This window comes from Mustela nigripes, chromosome 2 (assembly GCF_022355385.1).
Source record: "Mustela nigripes isolate SB6536 chromosome 2, MUSNIG.SB6536, whole genome shotgun sequence".
Classification (NCBI taxonomy): Eukaryota; Metazoa; Chordata; class Mammalia; order Carnivora; family Mustelidae; genus Mustela; species Mustela nigripes.
This window is the reverse complement of record NC_081558.1, coordinates 208,167,881-208,187,906: the sequence shown is the minus strand read 5'-3', so window position 1 is coordinate 208,187,906 and position 20,026 is coordinate 208,167,881. Positions and strand designations below refer to the sequence as shown.

The 20,026-nt window shown below is 42.3% G+C and overlaps 1 protein-coding gene across 3 annotated transcripts in view; it reads left to right on the top strand.

Annotated features, from left to right (window-relative positions):
* Window positions 1-17,332, top strand: part of GART (phosphoribosylglycinamide formyltransferase, phosphoribosylglycinamide synthetase, phosphoribosylaminoimidazole synthetase) — a 34,232-nt gene extending 16,900 nt beyond the window's left edge. For all 3 annotated transcript variants that reach the window (XM_059392284.1, XM_059392286.1, XM_059392285.1), the window contains exons 11-22: window positions 75-306; window positions 2,605-2,699; window positions 3,082-3,191; window positions 4,393-4,591; window positions 5,756-6,007; window positions 6,246-6,398; window positions 10,460-10,666; window positions 11,715-11,852; window positions 13,543-13,673; window positions 13,937-14,078; window positions 14,975-15,090; window positions 15,187-17,332. In XM_059392284.1, coding sequence (XP_059248267.1) covers window positions 75-306; window positions 2,605-2,699; window positions 3,082-3,191; window positions 4,393-4,591; window positions 5,756-6,007; window positions 6,246-6,398; window positions 10,460-10,666; window positions 11,715-11,852; window positions 13,543-13,673; window positions 13,937-14,078; window positions 14,975-15,090; window positions 15,187-15,375 — 1,964 coding nt within the window. In that variant the 3' untranslated portion in view covers window positions 15,376-17,332. The remainder of the gene's footprint in view (window positions 1-74; window positions 307-2,604; window positions 2,700-3,081; window positions 3,192-4,392; window positions 4,592-5,755; window positions 6,008-6,245; window positions 6,399-10,459; window positions 10,667-11,714; window positions 11,853-13,542; window positions 13,674-13,936; window positions 14,079-14,974; window positions 15,091-15,186) is intronic.
* The last annotated feature ends 2,694 nt before the right edge of the window (window positions 17,333-20,026 follow it).

Below are 20,026 nucleotides of genomic sequence, written 5' to 3'. Positions count from 1 at the left end.
AGAAGACTTAAGGAAATTATAAACCACTTCAGAAGCGTTGACTATTGTTATTATGTAAATGTGCTCTCTTACAGGGTTTCCTGCGGCTCAAGCTTTAGGACTGGAGGTGTTCCACGCAGGCACTGCCCTGAAAGATGGCAGAGTGGTGACTAACGGGGGTAGAGTCCTTACGGTAACAGCGATCCGGGAAAATCTCATCTTGGCCCTTGAAGAAGCCAAAAAAGGACTAGCTGCTATAAAATTTGAGGGAGCCATTTACAGGAAGGACATAGGCTATCGCGCCATAGCTTTTCTCCAGCAGCCCAGGTAAATTTCCTACCGAGATAGATCTAGCACAGCCTCATAACTGATGTAAATGGCTATATAGAAAATTCTTTTAACCTTATACTAAGCCATTCTGTAATCTTTTCTCTCTATGGAACTGCTCTAATTTTGACTTACATTTAGTCTGAGGCAAAGCTAGTTAGAACGGTATTCACATGGGGGTGCCTGGGTGGCTCAGTCTGTTAACTATCTGCCTTAGGCCCAGGTTATGATCTCCAAGTCCTGGGATCGAGCCCCGTATCAGGTTTTTCTATTCAATAGGAAGTCTGCTTTTCTCTGTCTCTCTCCCCTGTGCCCCTCCCCACCACTCATCCTCTCTTTCCCTCTAATAAATAAAATCTTTAAAAAAAAAAAAATTCAATTGAAGTGGGAGTAAAGCTTCATGGTAGGTCTTTGTGTCTGAAAAGTTCAGTAAAGGGGCGCCTGGGTGACTCAGTAGATTAAGCCTCTGCCTACGGCTCAGGTCATGATCTTAGGGTCGTGGGATCGAGCCCCGCATCGGGCTCTCTGCTCAGCGGGGAGCCTGCTCCCCCCTCTCTGCCTGTCTCTGCCTACCTGTGATCCTTGTCTGTCAAATAAATAAATAAAATCTTTGAAAAAAAAAAAGTTCAGTAAAATCACAGTGATAATAAGGACTTTTTCACATTGTATATTTGAAATACATGTAATCATTTGTCAAGTATTCATCAATAAAGATGGGGAAAGGATTTTTATTCCTTGAGTTACATATTTTAATATTTCGGTTGTATTTTCATCTTAGTTCATGATTTTGTCAAAGATTTCAAGATGAAGAGACACCTGGGTGGCTCAGTGGGTTAAGCCTCTGCCTTGGGCTCAGGTCATGATCTTAGGGTCCTGGGATTGAGCCCCACGTCAGGCTCTCTGCTGAGAGAGAGCCAGGCCCTTCTCTCTTTCTGGCTGCCCGTCTGCTTGTGATCTCTCTCTCTGTCAAATAAATAAAATCTTTAAAAAAAAAAAAATGAAAATATTGGCCATCTACCTTTGCTACTTAATTTGATTATACTATAAATTTTGGCAGTCTCATTTTGTTAGTGTGTTTATATTTATTACTAAGATGTATTTTTACATTTTAAATGTAAAATGTAAAATTTTTACATTTTAAATGTATAATTTGTTAGTACATACAATTACTCCTTTGTAAAATCAATAAACTATTAATTGCAAATGTGGGTGATTTGATTTCTTAAGTATATATCATAGTTTCTGTTGTTCATTGAGTTTGTGAGATAAATGTCTTAGAAAAAAATGTGAAATGTTTAGCAACTTAATTAAACTTAATCCTATTAATTGATAGACAAATATATTTAAAGTTTAAATACTAGAAATTGTTTAGGATTAAGAACATTAAAATACCACGCTCAAAGTTTTATTTTTATTTCTTATTTTAAAATAACTGGATTCCATTGAAATGACCAATTGCAAAATTAAATTTGTAAAATTAAAGATGAAGAAAATGAGAGGCAACAATACCAGCTGCTACCTAAGAAAGTTTTTATTTTTAATCAGCATAACTTTGTTTCCTTTCTGAACATGACCCCCAGACTACTAATTTCATTGGTATTAATTGCCAAAGCTCTCAACTCTTATTTGTACCCTGACCCCTTGTTTCTAATAAAATTTCACATATTTCTTCATGTATCATTACATCCCAATAGGCCAAAGTACTCATTTTTGTAAGACAAGGCTACTGAATTCCCAGGGCTGTTCATGAGTTTTAGATGCACTGCTTCAACATGTTGGCCCTATTTAGAAGGGAATAATGCACTGAGTATCATTATCTGGTTTTGTTTTTTCCAATGTGTTTTTACCTTGTTTCTTGCTGTCTTCAGCTATAAGGAAACTTACACAATTCTCTACTGCAGTTAAGAGTCCAGTTTCATTATTTAGGGATTATTTTGTAGAGTGTGTATAATGCCAATTTTCACTTTTTTTACTCCATTTTGACATTGCTTCCTATACCAAAATTAAATAGAAAAGTGTGGCAAAATATCAGTATATCTAGCTACCTGTGGGTACCTGAAGTACTTCTAGAAGAAATAAGTAAAGAGAAGTAGTTCTCCACAGTGATGATACAATGGAGTCAACTGGGGCAGTTACTTAAACACATTCAGCTTTCAGGGCCTACCCCTGACCAGTTAAAATTTACGGCTGGGGCCTGGCACAATGAGATACATGCAAGTCATCTTCTGTTTTAAATAATACCTTAAACTAATTTTCCCTGGTACTTAGGTGATGTGTTTGTTTCATTTAATTCTTTAGGGGCCTGACTTACAAGGAATCTGGGGTAGACATTGCAGCTGGAAATATGCTGGTCAAGAAAATTAAACCTTTAGCAAAAGCTACCTCCAGACCAGGTAAGTCAGAGCCTGTCCTTTGCTAGTTCGTTAACTGTGACGGGCATTGTGAATTGATTGGGGCTTTGTAGTTTACTGAGGAAAACATTCCAAGTTAATGCCAGGTTGCTAAGTCTTTCCCTGTTTAAGCCAAACCCATAGTCTTCTGCTTTCTTGTTTCTAATATTAAGGAAAGCATTTCTTATACATAATGTTAAATTCAAAAAGATAAATCTACCCCTTTTGTATATAATTACTTTCTTGGCCAATTCTTTGAGCATGTGGTACTCTTCCGTTCTCAGAAAAGGCATCTCTTATTGTAGCCATGTTTATGAAGAAATGGTTTGTATATCCATGTTTAGTCTATTACAGTGCAGCCGGTAATTAATTTCCTCCTCATTAGGCTGTGATGTTGATCTTGGAGGTTTTGCTGGTCTTTTTGATTTGAAAGCAGCTGGTTTCAAAGATCCTCTTCTGGCAAGTGGAACAGATGGTGTTGGAACTAAACTGAAGGTAAGCAGATAACCTATGTGATTGATTAAAGGCCTTTTGTGAATGATAGAGAATTTACTGTATACCAAATACATATTTTTCCCCTCTTGATATATATGCGCTGGAGAGAGCCATACCAAATAACCATAAAATATGGCTAAAATACGTACATTTTTTAACAGATTTTATTTATTTATTCAACAGAGAGATCACAAGTAGGCAGAGCAGCAGGCAGAGAGAGGGGGGAAGCAGGATCCCCGCTGAGCAGAGAGCCTGATGCAGGGCTCGATCCCAGGACCCTGAGATCATGACCTGAGCTGAAAGCAGAGGCTTAACCCACTGAGCCCCCCAGGCTCAACCCTTTGAGCCACCCAGGCGCCCCAAATATGTACATAATTCTTACAACACAATGTTGTTGAAACTCTATCCAGATGGAAGTGTTATTGGAGGGGATTAAATGGGACACCTTTGGGGGTAGCTGGGTGGCTTAGTCTGTTAAGTGTTGGACTCTCAGGTCATGATCTCAGAGTGGGGGGATCCAGCCCTGCATCCAGCTCCATGCTCAGCAGGGAGTCTGCTTGAGATTCCCTCTGCCCCTCCCCCATCCCCAAACTCTCTCTTCCTCTCTAAATAGATTTTTTTTAAAAAGGTGGGGAGAGGGACGCCTGGGTGCCTCAGTGGGTTAAGCCGCTGCCTTCGGCTCGGGTCATGATTCCAGGGTCCTGGGATCGAGTCCCACATGGGGCTCTCTGCTCAGCAGGGGACCTGCTTCCCTTCCTCTCTCTCTGCCTGCCTCTCTGCCTGCTTGTGATTTCTCTCTGTCAAATAAATCAAAAATAAATAAATAAAAGATGGGGAGATACTTTGGGGGCACCTATGTGGCTCAGTCCTTAAGCATCTGCCTCAGCTCAGGTCGTCATTCTGGAGTTCCCAGATCTGAGCCCCACATCAGGCTCCTTGCTCAGCAGGAAGTCTGCTCCTCCCTCTCCCTCTCCTCCACACCCCTCCCATGCATGCTCTCTCTCTCAAATAATAAAAACCTTTTTAAAATAATAATTTTAAATGGGATAGTTTGGGATCAAATAGCTTATCAGAATTTAATATTTTATCCTTAGGTGTTTGGAGCAGCTGGCCAAATAGCAATATTTATTAGCCTCCATCAATAAACTGACAAGGTATAATTTGGAGCATATCTTCTGTGTTGTGTGTTGTGCTTCTTTAGATTGCCCAGCAGTGTAACAAACATGATACCATTGGTCAAGATCTGGTTGCAATGTGTGTCAATGACATTCTGGCCCAAGGGGCAGAGCCCCTTTTCTTCCTCGATTACTTTTCCTGTGGAAAACTTGACCTTAATACAACTGAAGCTGTTGTCGCTGGAATCGCCAGAGCCTGTGGAAAAGCTGGATGTGCTCTCCTTGGTATGACCATCCGTTTTAATCACATGTCCTTTTTACTATATTTTAGCCCTATGTATAAATGCGATTACTACTTATATAGCTAAGAAGAAAAACTACAGATTACATCATAAGACAAGTAAAATATAAATAACATTACCGGATGAAAACTTAAATCTTGCCCTCAAGCTCCTCCTCAAGGGTTTGTCCCCCAGATTCCTACTCCTAAACTGTAAGCCAGGCCTTACCTTTTTCCCTGATCTTTGTTTACTATTTCCATTCCTGTCTTTCTCAAAGTCCTCATGCACAGACAACATTAAGGGTTATTTCCTCCTTACTGGCCTACACCAGAACTAGATGATTCCTAACATTCTAAGTCTTAAGCATTATTTTCCAACAGAAGTAACACTAAGAATAAAATATATCTAAGATTTACAGAAATACTGCTTAAATATATGTGGGAACTTTGAGCAAAATGAATTGCAGGTTGCCCAAGCAATGAAACTACCTCTTTTATATTAACCATTCCCGTGGACACATCTGTCCCCAAAGCCAAAATTACCTTTTCAACCATCTTTTAGAACAGTTTGTAATTTGGAGACTGCCTACCTAGACCCTATCTTTACATATCATCACAAAAGTGAGCTATGCTGTACTTCTTAGGCCAGGGCATTTGGATGTAAGCAGCCCTGATTAAATCACTTCTCTAATAAGCCCATACCATCATCTGGAATACAGGATGATTATAAAGATCAAATATAAATAAAAGCATTTGTAAAATTAAACTGCTATAGAAATGACATTATATTCAACCAAGCATTCATTCTTTGACAATAATGCTATTCTGGGCTATACATTTCCTTCGTGGAAATTAGTACTGTTTCCCTTGGAATCATGCTCGGTCGAAAGTTCTTTTAGGCAGCTAATAGAGGACTTTTTTTTTTTTTAATATTTGCGGAACATAGCTATGTGTTTAATTGTTCATAATAAGAGTAGGGATGCCTGGCTGGCTCAATCAGAAAACTATGCACCTCTTGATCTTGGGTTTGTGAGTTCAAAGCCCCATGTTCGGTGTAGAAATTATATACAAACTTAAAAAAGGAAAAAAGAGTACCTGGTGTCAGTACTTCCCAGGTAGGTTTATAAATACTATGTGACTACTTCGTTCTTGTTTCATCATTCTGCCAGGAGGTGAAACTGCAGAAATGCCCGACATGTATCCTCCGGGAGAATATGACCTAGCTGGTTTTGCCGTTGGTGCCATGGAGCGGGATCAGAAACTCCCTCACCTGGAAAGAATCACTGAAGGGGATATTGTTATTGGAGTAGCTTCATCTGGTCTTCACAGCAATGGATTTAGCCTTGTAAGGAAAATTGTAGCAAAATCTTCCCTCCAGTACTCATCTCCAGCACCTGAAGGCTGTGGTGATCAGACCTTAGGTAAACACTCATATTTAAATTTTCCTTAGAAATATGTGAGCACCTCTTAATGGGTTAGTCTTTCATTAGTTAATTAGAATGGAATAAATTACATTGCCCTATGAGTTCACTGTTCGGACCTTACCATAGAACTGGCGTGTCTGTAGGGTCAAATCATTCTCTATTTCAGAATTGTTATTGACATATGCTTTGGTTTTATATTCATAGGCTAAGTTTATCTCTTCTCTCCAATACACAGGGGACTTACTTCTTACTCCAACCAGAATCTACAGCCATTCACTGCTACCTGTCCTACGTTCAGGACACGTCAAGGCCTTTGCCCATATTACTGGTGGAGGATTGCTAGAAAACATCCCCCGAGTCCTTCCTCAGAAGTTTGGGGTGGATTTAGGTAAGATTGCTGAAAGAACTTTTGTTCAGAAAACCATTTGGAAATAAAATGCATTGTGGAAGAAAACCCATGGTAGTTAGTACACATATAATTATATATGTGGGGAAGTAAAATTTTTTTTTTAAGATTTTATTTATTTGACAGAGAGTGAAAGAAGGTACACAAGCAAGGGGATGGGGAGAGGGAAAAGCAAACTTCACACTGAGCAGGGAGCCCAAAGCAGGGCTTGATCCAAGGACTCTCGGATCATGACCCAAGCCAAAGACAGACATGTAATGACTAAGCCACACACGCGTCCCTATATGGAAAATTCTTAAATTATTGAGGTTTCTCAGCAAAAATAAAACTGGCCTTTTTTTAAGTTTTTTTTTTTTCCTCAGAAAAAATAAAACTAGCCTCTTTTTGCTTTATTAGCCACATTTTTAAGGTGTAAGGTCCCCTCGTGTAATCGACTTACATAGATGAAGTGCTTTGGGGGATATGAGAGGTTGGTAGTCTCAGGCTCTATCAAGATAGAACCAAAATATGCCAGGAAGGGAAATGGTAGCCTGTGCAAGGGACAAGCAGGACCCAAACCAAGGCCATAGAGAAGGGAGACAGATTTGAGAATCACTTACGCTTAGAAAGAAAAAGAAGTCCCAAGTTTCTAGTTAAGCAAGTAAATATAGACAGTAACATCCGTGATGCAGGAAGAATAGTAGATTTGGAGTAGGAAGTGGCAATAGTGTTTTTTTCACAAATATTTACTTATCTATTTATTTTTAAAGATTTATTTACTTATTTGGGAAAGAGAGTGCAGGGGGAGGGACAGAGGGAGAGAATCTCAAGCAGACTCCCCGCTGAACACACAGCCTGAGGTGAGGCTCAGTCCCGGGACCCTTAGATCATGACGTGAGCCAAAATCAAGAGTCAGATGCTTAAACCAGCTGAGCCACCGAGGCGCCCCTATTTATTTATTTTAGAAGAGTGAGGGGAGTGCAGGTGTGTGCAAGGCCAGGGGTGGGGAGCACAAAGGGGGAGAGAATCTCAAGCAGACTCCGCACTGAATGCAGAGCGCAGCATGGGGCTTGATCTCAAAACCCTGAGATCAAGATCTGAGCCGAAATCAAGTCGTACGCTCAACCAGCTGAGGCACCAGGCGCCCTGGAATAGTGTTTTAAGTCTTCAGTGTATTTATTATGAGGTGTCTGGGAGCAGAAGTTGCTATCAGGCTGAGGTTAAGTTTGGTGCTCAGATGCGGATAGTAATAGTTATAGCCAAAAGAGTACGGGGACTCCACTGTTACACCTCAGTGCTCTGTCTACTTTGAAGGTTGACAGAGGTAGAATTACTAGAAAAGAACAGTCAGAAGCAGGGAGTGAACCAAGTAAAAGTATGAACCCCACGGATTTGAATATGACAGTGGTCAGCGGCGTCAGGTGCAGCCACGGGATGTAGGATGCGAACTGGAAATAAACCAGTATGATTCAGTCAGCTCGGAAAGCATCTCAGTGAGTGCAGAGGCCGCCCACCACGTGATCATGGGGGTAGTGGGTGGCAGAGATAAATAGGGACAGTGAGCGGAGGCTGCTGATTCAAGAAACTTACTGGTCAAAGGGAAGGGGGAGATCATTACTTATACTCATAGCAAAGTGAGCAACAGGGTGTTCCATCCCTGTTTTTGTAGGGTAACAGAGGAACTGCCCCAGCTATCATGGTCAACTAACATACATTGCTTTAATGGACTAGAAGCTAAAGAAGTTCACATAAAGTAGCCCTTTTTCCCAGTGAGGTACGAAGGGGTTAGTGAGATGAGCAGACCCAGGAGTGAGGGCATGAGAAAAAGAGTAAATAATGAGATAGTCTAGTCAGAAAAAAGAATGAGACAAGAAGCACTGAACATGAAGGCGAAGGTGGTTGTGTGATTTTTCTCCCAAAGTATGAGTATGTAGAGCCTTGAAACATGAATTAAAAACAAAAAAAATGGGGGGCACCTGGGTGGCTCAGTGGGTTGAGCCTTACTGCCCTCGGCTCAGGTCATGGTCTCAGGGTTCTGGGATCGAGCCCCGCATCAGGCTCTGTCAGCCTGCTTCCCCCTCTCTCTCTGCCTGCCTCTCTGCCTACTTGAGATCCTTCTCTCTTTCAAATAAATAAATAAAATCTTTAAAAAAAAATTTTTTTTTTTTGAGCGGGTTGGTCCAGTCAGGCTGGAAGCAGCTGTGGGTGCCCATGAGTGGATTTGCTGAGCCAACAGTAGAGTCAGAGTACATGAAGCTCAGAAAGAACTCGAAGAATCCGAACTGATCATGACATACAGTCGATTTCACCATATTCCCAATAGCCGTGGTGGTTGAGTCACACAAATGTCTGTGTCCCAATAAAAAAGAAAGGCCCTTACATCAGCCTCTGAGGTTTCTTCTAGGAATCCTACTCCACCAACAGACTTAGGTAAGGCATTTTCAACATTAAATTTGCAACTGGTTATGTTACTGCTGACATCTGATCATTTTTAGAAACCAGGCTTGTAGCCTGTCAGGGTTTATTTGTTTGTTTGCTTACAAACAGTTACTTTATTAATCATTTTGCTAAAATGAGATTATAGTTTGGTAATCTTCTATTTATTCTGCCATTTACTCTACCATCAATATCCAGCTGTCAGAGTAGCATCATTTTTGAGACAGGTATTCCATTCTTTTTTTTTTTTTTTTAAGATTTTATTTATTTATTTGACACACAGATCACAAGTAGGCAGAGAGAAGAAGGGAAGCAGGCTCCCTGCTGAGCAGAGAGCCCGACGTGGGGCTCCATCCCAGGACCCTGAGATCATAACCTGAGCCGAAGGCAGAGGCTTTAACACATTGAACCACCCAGGCGCCCTGGGTATTCCATTTTTTTACGCATATACCACTATTTGGTTTTGTGTTGCTGTTGGCTTTAGACTGTTGATAGAAGAGTGAACATCACTGTAGCTAAATCTTTGGAGCTCAGCTTGTAAGAGTGGACATTTCCCAGCTGGTAGAAATGGAATTAAATCTGATAGAGGAGAAGGTTCATGAATATGTGATGCTCCCTAAAAATTGTATCAACTCCAGAGCATTAAAGAACTGATTATCCAGTGCACCTGACCGGGTCACAGAGTAGAGCATGCGACTCTTTATCTTGGGGTCTTGAGTTCATTCAAGCCCCACACTGAGGGAAGAGTCTACTTTAAAAAATAAATAAATAAAAATAAAGAACTGATTATCCAGCAGATCCACCAAATTAATAAGGGGAACTGATGGTTAATCCTATTTTTTAATAAAAAGCTACATCCATAATGGCTTCCCTTTCTTAGGAGCATCATAAATAAATATTTAATTTAGTAGAGTTTTGGCAAGTCTGATCCCATAACTGTAGATTCTAAACAACTATCCAAATTTAAATTGTATGTATGTTGTGTTTATGCCTTTACTTAAAAATTTTTGTCAGATTTTTGTTGTGTTATAACAGACCTAAATCTAAATTTTAAAGTAGATATGGAAAGGAACACCTGGGTGGCTCAATCAGTTAAGCATTCAACTCTTAATTTCAGCTCAGGTTATGATCTCAGGGTTCTAGGATCAAGCCTTGTGTTGAGCTCCACACTCAGCCGGAAGTCTGCTTGTCCCTCTGTGGCACCCATTCCCCTACCCGTAACCCCCACATGCGCATGTGCCCTGTACATTTCTTCTAAATCTGTAATGTAAGCCACCTAGTTTTTCATCACACTTAGGGTGCATTTTGGTCATCACTAAGACCCAGCTTTACATTTGCAAACCTTTACTGGAACTCAGTTCGTAACACAATCTATTAAGAGACTGCTAAGAATTTAGTTAATGCATCACAAAACCTAACTTAACTGTTAATACTGGCCAAGTGTATCAGCAAAAATATTCTGGATGAGGTACAAATGGATCCCACCCAAAAACTCTGGAAGGCCAGTTTATAGTTCTACCCTACGTAAAAGAGCAGAGCTGCTTGTATTTCCACAGCTTTGTATATATGCACACGTTATATTTTGTGTGTGACAATAGGCTAATCAGACAACTCTTCCCTGTTTTCAGATGCCCAGACCTGGAGGGTCCCCAGGATCTTCTCATGGTTACAGCAGGAAGGACACCTCTCTGAGGAAGAAATGGCCAGAACATTTAACTGTGGGATTGGGGCTGCCCTCGTGGTGTCAAAGGATCTGGCAGAGCAGATTCTGAGAGATATTAAGCAGCACAAGGAGGAAGCCTGGGTGATTGGCAAGGTGGTGGCATGTCCTGAAGGTAATCACTCCTTGATCCGTTGTTCTTGGGTATCTAACCAGAAGTACAACTCCGCCCCGCCTCCGAAGCTGTGTCCACCTTTTAGTCCGGCCATTGCTGGGGCAACTGCATTTACATAGCTGTAACTGGACCGCGCCCGAGCTGGTACCACCGCATTTCTCCTCACTTGGGCCGAAGAGCTCTGACTCCTCTGTGCAGTAGTCCTTGTGCGCAGCTGCACCCCACAGGACAACCCTTAGCCAGCGGAGCAAGTAAATACCCACTTTAGGGACAGAAAAGGGAACAGTTCTGAAGCAGTCTTCATAGCTCTTTTGAGGCTCACAGTGGAATCAAGCCCCAATTGCCCATGTGGTGACCAGTTTAGTGACACACTCTTCTGTTGGCCCTCCGTATCACGTTTCCCAGAGCCTCCCTCTGGTTTCTTGGGATCCTTCCCAGAGGAGTCTTTCCACAGGCGAGACCTTGTCTCGGGCTCTACCTCGTGATTCAGTTCAGTTCAGGAAACTGTGAAGCGAGCGCCCTGACAAGTGTTGTGTATACTCAGGACTCCGTTAGAAGTACTAGAAATAAGGAGAGTGGCGGAAAACCCACTCAGATTAGCTAAGAGATGCCAGGCCTTGCCAATTATATCTGTGTATGCCTTTCATTTATTATGTAGGTTTCATTTCAAGCAGGTTCTCCAAGTACCAGAAGGATGTCTTGAGTCCACATCCTTGAGCTCATATTGCAATAGGAAAGAGAGGTCCTCTGTCGCTCAGCATCTTCTGTCAAATCTTTGAATGGCCTCACTTGTGTCACATGCCTCCCCTGAGGCCAGGAGATAGTGGTATGCTGTGGCTTTTAGTTGAAGTAGGCAATTATAAATGTTCTCTTTCAGGAAGTTTTTATGAGTGAATAACATTAAGTAATACAAGTCTAGTCTTGTTAGTGTTTTCATAATTTATTTTCAAGATGAGGTATTCTCAAGTTTTCATAAAATACTTTTCTCTCCATTATTACTGTTAGTTCACAGTTCCATTCTTATTTATTGGGTGTGTTTGACATGAAGGTTCTCCTCGTGTGAAAGTCAAGAATTTGATAGAAACCATGCAAATAAATGGATCACTATTGGAAAATGGCACCACGAAAAATCATTTCTCTGTCCAATCAAAAAAGGCAAGAGTGGCTGTCTTAATATCTGGAACAGGTAAGATATGCCTTCCTCTTTACTGTGGGGCTGTAGAAATGCTCTTTCTGGGCCTTTGGGTTGCTCAGTTGGTTAAGTATCTGCCTTCAGTTAAGCCTGCCTTTGGCCCAGGTCATGATCCCAGGGGTCCTGGGCTTGAATCCCACATCGGGCTCCTTGCTTCTCCCTCTGTCCCTCCCCCTCCATGTTCTCACACACAGGCGCTCTCTCAGTAATTAATTAATTAATTTTAAAAAGAAATGCTCACTCCCCCCACCCCAAAAATCCTTCCGATTGTGAGGAAACTGTCAGTAGAGTGGGGCAGGGGATCATTAAGGACTGTTTTGTTATTCTGTGTCCTCGGTCTTTCTACTTTTCTCGGGCTTTTGAGACACCTAAAGGCAGAATAGAGGGTATAAGGAAGATGGTTGAAGAAAAAGAAACCAGAAGAAATGGAAAATCCAACTTTCTCGTTATTGCTTTCTAGATAAAAAGTCTTAAAACAGCTGAGGTGGTTTTTTTTATGGTAATAAGAATATGAAATTTATGGTTGACTCTTACGGATAGAGGGATAAAATAAATAATAAGAGTGTTGTATTCGCTCAGATGGAGATAGCATGTTTATTTTTCCCACTGTTGTACATAACATTGCTGTGAACATTTTGGTAAATATACACCACATTTCTAGGTGCATATCTCATTATTTCTTTAAGATACATTACTAGAAGTATAGTTGCTTTCCAAGTCCATTTTAAGGTTTCAATATACTTCAAGCCCAAATTAATGGTTTTTTTAAAAAAAAAGCTATTATAAGGTTCATAGTGGTTACTTCTTTTTTTTTTTCTTTTTTTAGATTATTTATTTATTTATTTATTTATTTATTTATTTGACAGAGAGAGAGAGAGAGAGAGGTCACAAGTAGGCAGAGAGGCAGGAAGAGGGGAAAGGGAAGCAGACTCCCCCGCCCCCCCCCCCCCCCCCCCCCACCGAGGAGCGAGTCCAATGCGGGGCTCGATCCCAGGACCCTGAGTCGAAGGCAGATGTTTTACCCACTGAGCCACCCAGGTGCCCCCATAGTGGCTACTTCTTAAGAGGGGTGATTTTTCAGGGCAGCTGGCTAACTCCGTCAATAGAGCATGTGACTTTTGATCTCAGGGTTATAAGTTTAAGCCCTATCTTGGGCACAGATAGGGATTGCTTAAAAAAATAAAATCTTAAAGAGGGTTGATTTTTCTTGCCTAATTAAGCAGCTAATTCCTCACCAGTCAGGTTTTTTTTAAGATTTTATTTATTTATTTGACAGACAAAAATCACAGGTAGGGAGGGAGGGAGAAGCAGGCTCCCTGCTGAGCAGAGAGCCTGAAGCAGGACTCGATCCCAGGACCTTGGTATCATGACCTGAGCTAAAGGCAAAGGCTTAACCCACTGAGCCACTCAGGCGCCCCACCAGTCAGTATTTAAATTATGTTACACTGTTTCTCTTACTGTGCTTGATCATATTATTTGTAGGACCAATTATATATCCTAGAACCAGGAGTGCCTACATTTTCCTAAGCTATTAATCCATCAAGAGAAGGAATTTAAAAGCCTCACATATTTTGCCAGTCTTTTCTAAGATATTTATTTGGAAATCTTGACCATCTGCTATGCAAAATGGAACATATCTTTATTAGGACACTTAAACTTACTTGTGTGTTTTTCTCTCTTTCAGGATCAAACCTGCAAGCTCTCATAGACAGCACTAGGGAGCCAAGTAGCTGTGCGCACATAGTCGTCGTTATCTCCAACAAAGCCGCAGTGGCTGGCTTAGATAAAGCGGAGAGAGCTGGAATTCCCAGCAGAGTGAGTTACTCTGACAAGTGTCTTTCCTGAAGACTGTATTTAAACTCATAACCTGCCCCCTCTACCCCTAACATGACCTCTAACTGTAAGGGTAGCTTATTCTTTGGATTTCTGGATTGGGGTGTGTGCTGGGCTGCCTTTCTACTTCATTCTCCAGGATGTCTTTATGAGAAAGAGGGCAAGCATGGTCTATGTACAGGTTGAGTTTTAAATTGTTTTTGGTAATTCATTGAAAAAGTTGTGCTGATTTTTTTCTATTACAGGTAATTAATCATAAATTATATAAAAGTCGGGTAGAATTTGACACTGCAGTTGACCAAGTCCTTGAGGAGTACTCCACAGACATAGTCTGTCTTGCAGGATTCATGAGAATTTTATCTGGCCCCTTTGTCAGGAAATGGGATGGTAAGCAAAACCTGTGTGACACCACATTGAGATATCAGCTGAACGCACACTGCAGGGCCATTAGCCTCCCAAGCAACCCAATGGTGAAGTATTTACTAGGCTCTTTTAACACAGGTTGTAATTTAATTTCCTCAGCTCAGAGAACGACCCAGTGATCATTTTATCTTGTGCCTTTATCAGTTTTCTTTGGCCTGCTGTAATCAATCACTTTCTAACACAGGTTAGGTTACTCACATTACTAGCATTTCATCTTCTGAATGGATCATTCAGTAGAGACATTTTTGCTTGTGTAGACATGAAAGAAAATGATCCCGTCTCCCAACATGGAGAGTCCATCTACACTTCGTAGACCATTGCCACACATGGCAAGGAAGGCATTGTTTCTGGAAAACGCACCTTGTGTTCTAGCCCTTTCCACTAAAGTTGTGACTGCATCCTGCTGTTCTTTTTTGTGCCCCTGTTTGGACAACAGATGGATTCTCCAAAGAGTTCGTGGTTTCTTAAGTGACTATGGTTAAAGTCCTTGTGGAAAGTGGCAATGCCGCTTTGTGATTAGAGGTCGAGCACGTAGACACCGTGTAGGACTCTCCGCTCTCTTTCTAACAGCACGTGCCAGCAGCAGGCCGCGTCTCACTTTGTCCCGCTTCTAGTCACTGCAGGCGCCTACTCAGAGCGCCTCGTGTGTGTTCAGTTGTGCAAGGCAGGAGGTTGCTGTGCCCACGGCTCCTAGATGAAAACCCTTATTTCCCTTTCATTTCTGTCTTCTACAAATAAACACCCATCCCAGAGAAACCCTGCTCCTCCTGACTTCCGACTCTAGACAGAAAAACATACATTCTTTGGTAGAGGACCTAGAATTTGTAAATTCTGACCACTGTGTTTTCATTAATTTCTAGGGAAGATGCTCAACATCCACCCATCCTTGCTCCCGTCTTTTAAGGGTTCAAATGCCCACGAGCAAGCCCTAGAAGCTGGTGTCACAGTCACCGGCTGTACCGTGCACTTTGTAGCTGTGAGTATGTCTCTTTCTACCAAAGTATTATCTGTGTCTTTATGTAAATTGTGCTAGCTAGAAAGTAATGTTCAAAACTTCTTCTTCTTCCTCCAGGAAGATGTAGATGCTGGACAGATTATTTTACAAGAATCTGTTCCAGTGAAGAGAGGGGACACTGTTGCAACTCTGTCTGAAAGAGTGAAATTAGCAGAGCACAAAATATTCCCTGCAGCCCTCCAGCTGGTAGCCAGTGGAGCTGTACGGCTTGGAGAAAATGGCAAGATTTGTTGGGTCACAGAGTGAAGTCTCCCAACCCGGGAGTAGAGCCACTTCTGAAAGAAGTCTGGCTGTGTGCATGGTGACTTTTATCATGGACTCTGTGGAGAAGAACAAATACTGAAAAAGAGGTCTTCACTCCCACCCCTGGCCATTTTTTTTTTTTTTTTTTTTTTAAGGAATAGAGATTCGTTAAAAACAAGACTGGTACAGCATAGCTAAGAGCTATGTGCCACCACCAGTGGTCTTTCCAGGTTTACCTGTTCTGGACCTTCTTGTTCATAACCAAGTTGCTCATTCAGAATTCTTTCGCTTTCAGCCAGACAATATACCAGAACTCTTGGTCTTCTCCTTCTGAATGATACCACCTCCATTTTTTGTAGTTACATGTGCTCTGGTATTTGAAGAGTTAACCCACAAAACTCCCAAGTTACTGTCTCTCCCCTATATTATGTAATCTGTACTGGTTTGAATGGAAACGTCTCTAATTACCCTGATCATGATTTAATGTCACAGAATTTGTGTGTAGCTCCCATTTCTGAGGGATAGTATACTGTGTGCTTTGAAATATTATTAAACATCCCTCTAATTATTGGCAGTTTCTGTACTACTCTGATTGTAGCTTCACAGTTATTCTGTATGTTATCAACATCCTTACTTTTATAAATACTAGAAGGTTATAGGGAGAGTTTTGGTGGCATCCAGATTCAAACATAGGACTGAGGCATGTTACTCAGCCTCTCTGTCTCTGTGTCCCCAGCTACTGACACAGGCAAATGCTGTCATGGTGGCTTTGATCATTAAGTTAATACGTATGAAATGCCAAAAACCGGGCTTGGCACAGAGTAGGCCCTCAAAGGTCAGCATTTACTTCATAGCTCTTCCCAGTTATGAAAGCGCTTGTAACTCACTACTCTTTCAACAAATACATCTGAATATAAGATTGAGAATGGTAATAAACAGAATACTGGAGGCGTGCTAGGTGCTGCTTGGGAGCAGTGAGGGCTAATGGAAGGCACTGCTCCCAGACGAGTAAAGAGTAGAATGGCGCTGCATAGGTTTTCCACTCTGGCCATTTACTCCCAGTCTGGATATACAGTTCTGGAACTGGGAGGTGTAGGTTGACCTACTAGGCACATGTACATGACCTCAAGCTTGGTACCACATTTCCCCCGTAGCAGAGTGAACAAGGAATGACCATCCAGCCCCAAAGGAGCCAGCAATCCTTCCACTACTGGGCAGCCTTCAAAGCGATGTGGCCTAAGATCTGCCTGCCCAGCAGGAGTGCGCCTTACTCGCAGGATACATGGAGGCCCTGTTCGAATCCTCCCTTGGAGTTCAAACTCAAGTTTAAAGCAGTCATTTTATACAGAAGATACAAATTCTAGCCTTACAAAAGGAAAGAGTAGGCGAGTAAGAGGAGAGGCACCTTCCCCAATAGACCTTAATCACTGCCTCTGGTGCAAGTAGGTTTCCCCAGACCCAGGCAGCTGGCCAGTGATGTCGCTCTTACTCAGACTACAGTGGGCAAAGGCCATCAAATTGGAGGTTCAGGTGCATCATTTCACATAGCCCCTTTGCTGTAAAAACAACTGATTCATTTGTTCTGGAGAGTACACGCAACATTAAATACCTGTTATGTACATGCCAAACATTGTCCTATGAAGTTTACAGAAAGTTAAAAGATAGAAAGGAAAATGGTATTGGTGGATAAAATCACAAACTTTAATAAAAGTAGAGGGGGTCCAACTGTTCCTCAGCATTGCTGGTGGTAAGAAGTGGAAGGATTCAAGTGTGAGTTCCAGAGCAAGTAAGCCAAATGTTCTAAAGAGGAGTGTGAAATTTCTAAGAGAAACTTCATGTTTCTAAACTTCATGTCTCTAAATGTTCCTTCTCAAATTTTTTACTTAATCCTTTTTAACTGCTATACAAACATAAAGTATAATATGGTATCTAGTCATAATAAAGTTTAATAACTGGTACAGCTGCTAGAGCCTCATTTTTTTTTTTCCACCACATTTCCCTCGGCTACTCTCTTGTGCTAAGGGAACAGAATTCTCTTGTGCTAAGAGAGCAGAACCATAGCCAAAGCCTTGCCCCAGGAGGAGACAGTCAAGGACACTTTTCTGCCAGGCCATGTTGGGCTCTGCTGACCCCACTTCCAGTGGTCACTCCATCCGCCCTGTCGCCACAACTGAAGCACTCTGACTGCCTGTGTTTCAGGGTCACTCATCCAGGCTTAAAGTCCCAGGTAGGAAGATCCAATTGGCCAAGTTTAGGTCACCCCACCCCTCCCACAGCCTCCTCAGCTCTCACAGCCAGGAGCCAAGGGAGAACAGAAATACAGCCTCATGCTGCTGGACAGCGTGAAACTGCCTCGCAGGACGGTGGCTGCCCTGGGCACACTGAGGGGATTACCTTGCACAGCAGCCCCCATGTGACACAGGCCCGACCCCACCGTTCGGGTGACCAGTGCAGCTGCAAGTAGTTCAGGAAGATTAATAAAACCCTAGTTGTTTTTTTTTTTTTTTAAGTTCATGTTCCCGTTAACACTGACAGTTCCTCTAGGCCTATCTCCCCCTGAGCTGCCTTTTTACCAGTCACCTCTGTAATACATAAGTTTCTGCCTCCTCCACTACTGTTTAAGAGATGGGCTCTCATAGCCATGCTTTCACAAGCCCTGTCAGCCTTTTCTTTACCACAACATAGGCCATTTTCCTTTTTAGCTGGAGCCAATTGGTTTTATATATATATATATATATTTTTTTTTTTTTTAAGTTAATCTCTACATCCAACGTGGGGCTCAAAGTCACAACCCTGAGATCAACAGACACACACTCTTCCAACTGAACCAGATGGGCACCCCTGGGGCGAATTGTGTAATTAACATTTTAAATTAATTCAGAAGTAGAACCAATCCAAATGTCCTTCAGCTAATGAATCGATGAAGATACGTCGTCGTCTATCCAGACAATGGAGTGTTAGAATCATTAAAGGAAATGAAGGACTGATACGTACAACATGGAATCTTGAAACAAGCTAAGTAAAAGAATCCAGTCACATACCGCACGTTTATAATTCCATTGGTATGGAAGGTGCAGAACAGGCAAATCCCTACAGACACAGAATAGGTAAATAGTTGCCCAGGGCAGTGGGGATAGATGTATTTTGAGGGTGTTGACTAAAGGGTATAGCGTTTCTATTAGGTACTGAGAATGTGCTAGATGGTGGAGATGGTCCCATGACTCCATGGACATATCTAAAGCCACTCAACTGTATATTTTAAATGGACGGACTGTGTGGCGTATGAATTATATCCCCATAAAACTGCTTCCCTAAACAAAGCTACAACTCCTAATGTCACTATAAAAACATTAATTCATAGTTGTGGGGTTTTGTTTTTGTTTTTTAAGATTTTTATTTATTTATTTGACAGAGAGAGAGATCACAAGTAGGCCAAGAGGCAGGGAGAGAGATAGGAGGAAGCAGGCTCTCTGAGCAGAGAGATTCGGGGCTCGATCCCAGGACCCTGGGATCATGACCTGAGCCGAAGGCAGAGCCTTAACCCATGGAGCCACCCAGGTGCCCCTTCAGTTGTGGTTTTTTAAAAATTTAACTTACTCGAGAGAGAGTGCGCTAGAGAGGGAGCACTAGCAGGGGAGGGGCAGAGGGGGGAGGAAGAAGCAGGCTCCCCGCTGAGCAGGTGATGAGGGAGCAGGAGGCTGGCTGAGGACAAAGCAAAGGCTGGCACCTGGCTCCCTCTCTCGACTGGCTCCTCGCCTCTTCTTGGTAGTATGTGTGACTTTCCTCAGGCATCCCTGGCTGCCCTAAAAGAAAAACAAATAGTTAACTTGCAGAGATCACAACCCTGCAAGACAGGAGTCTCCCTTGGTTTACAAATGTCCTAGAGAATTACAACAAAGAAGTTACCTTATCAATAGCCCAATTTCCAGAGGCACATAACTCAGTTCCTCGAGCCCTAACATCACCCTCCCCTCCATAAACAAAACTGAGGCTGAGGTAGAAGGAAATGTAAAGTTAAATTTCTTCTAAACCCAAATCTCACTAACAGGGACGCTTGATAGCAGGAATGTGAAACTCCAGGAAACTCCCAATTGTCTTCATGCTAGTGCCTCATTAAAGGGAAAACCGGCCTTGGCTTGATAGTAACCAGGCCTTCAATATCCTGACAGTCTTCTTGACCCTGACAGCCCTTCGGAACTCCCCCTTTGTCCTCACCTACCCAACTCCTGTGTATATAACCAGCCACTCCTCACATCCCCCAGGGCAGCAGCTCTTCCAGCCCACGGCTCCTGTCCCCGTGCTTTAATAAGCCACCATTTTGCACCAAAGATGTCTCAAAAATTCTTTCTTGGTCATCGACTCCGGACCTCACCCCACCGAACGGCACCTAGGTTCTAGAACTCCATCACAGGGAGCCTGACAGAAGGCTCCGTCCCAGGACCCTGGGATGGTGACCTGAGTAGAAGGCAGATGCTTAACCACTGAGCGACCCCACCCAGGCGCCCCTAATTAATAGTTTTTTCAATACATCAAGATCACATTTAATTTGATGTTGTAAAATATATCACACATTTGATATACTTCACATTCAGGGGGTACTGAAAGACACCCCCCCCCCCCCCCCCTAACTAATTAAACGCCCTTTTGTTGTGTT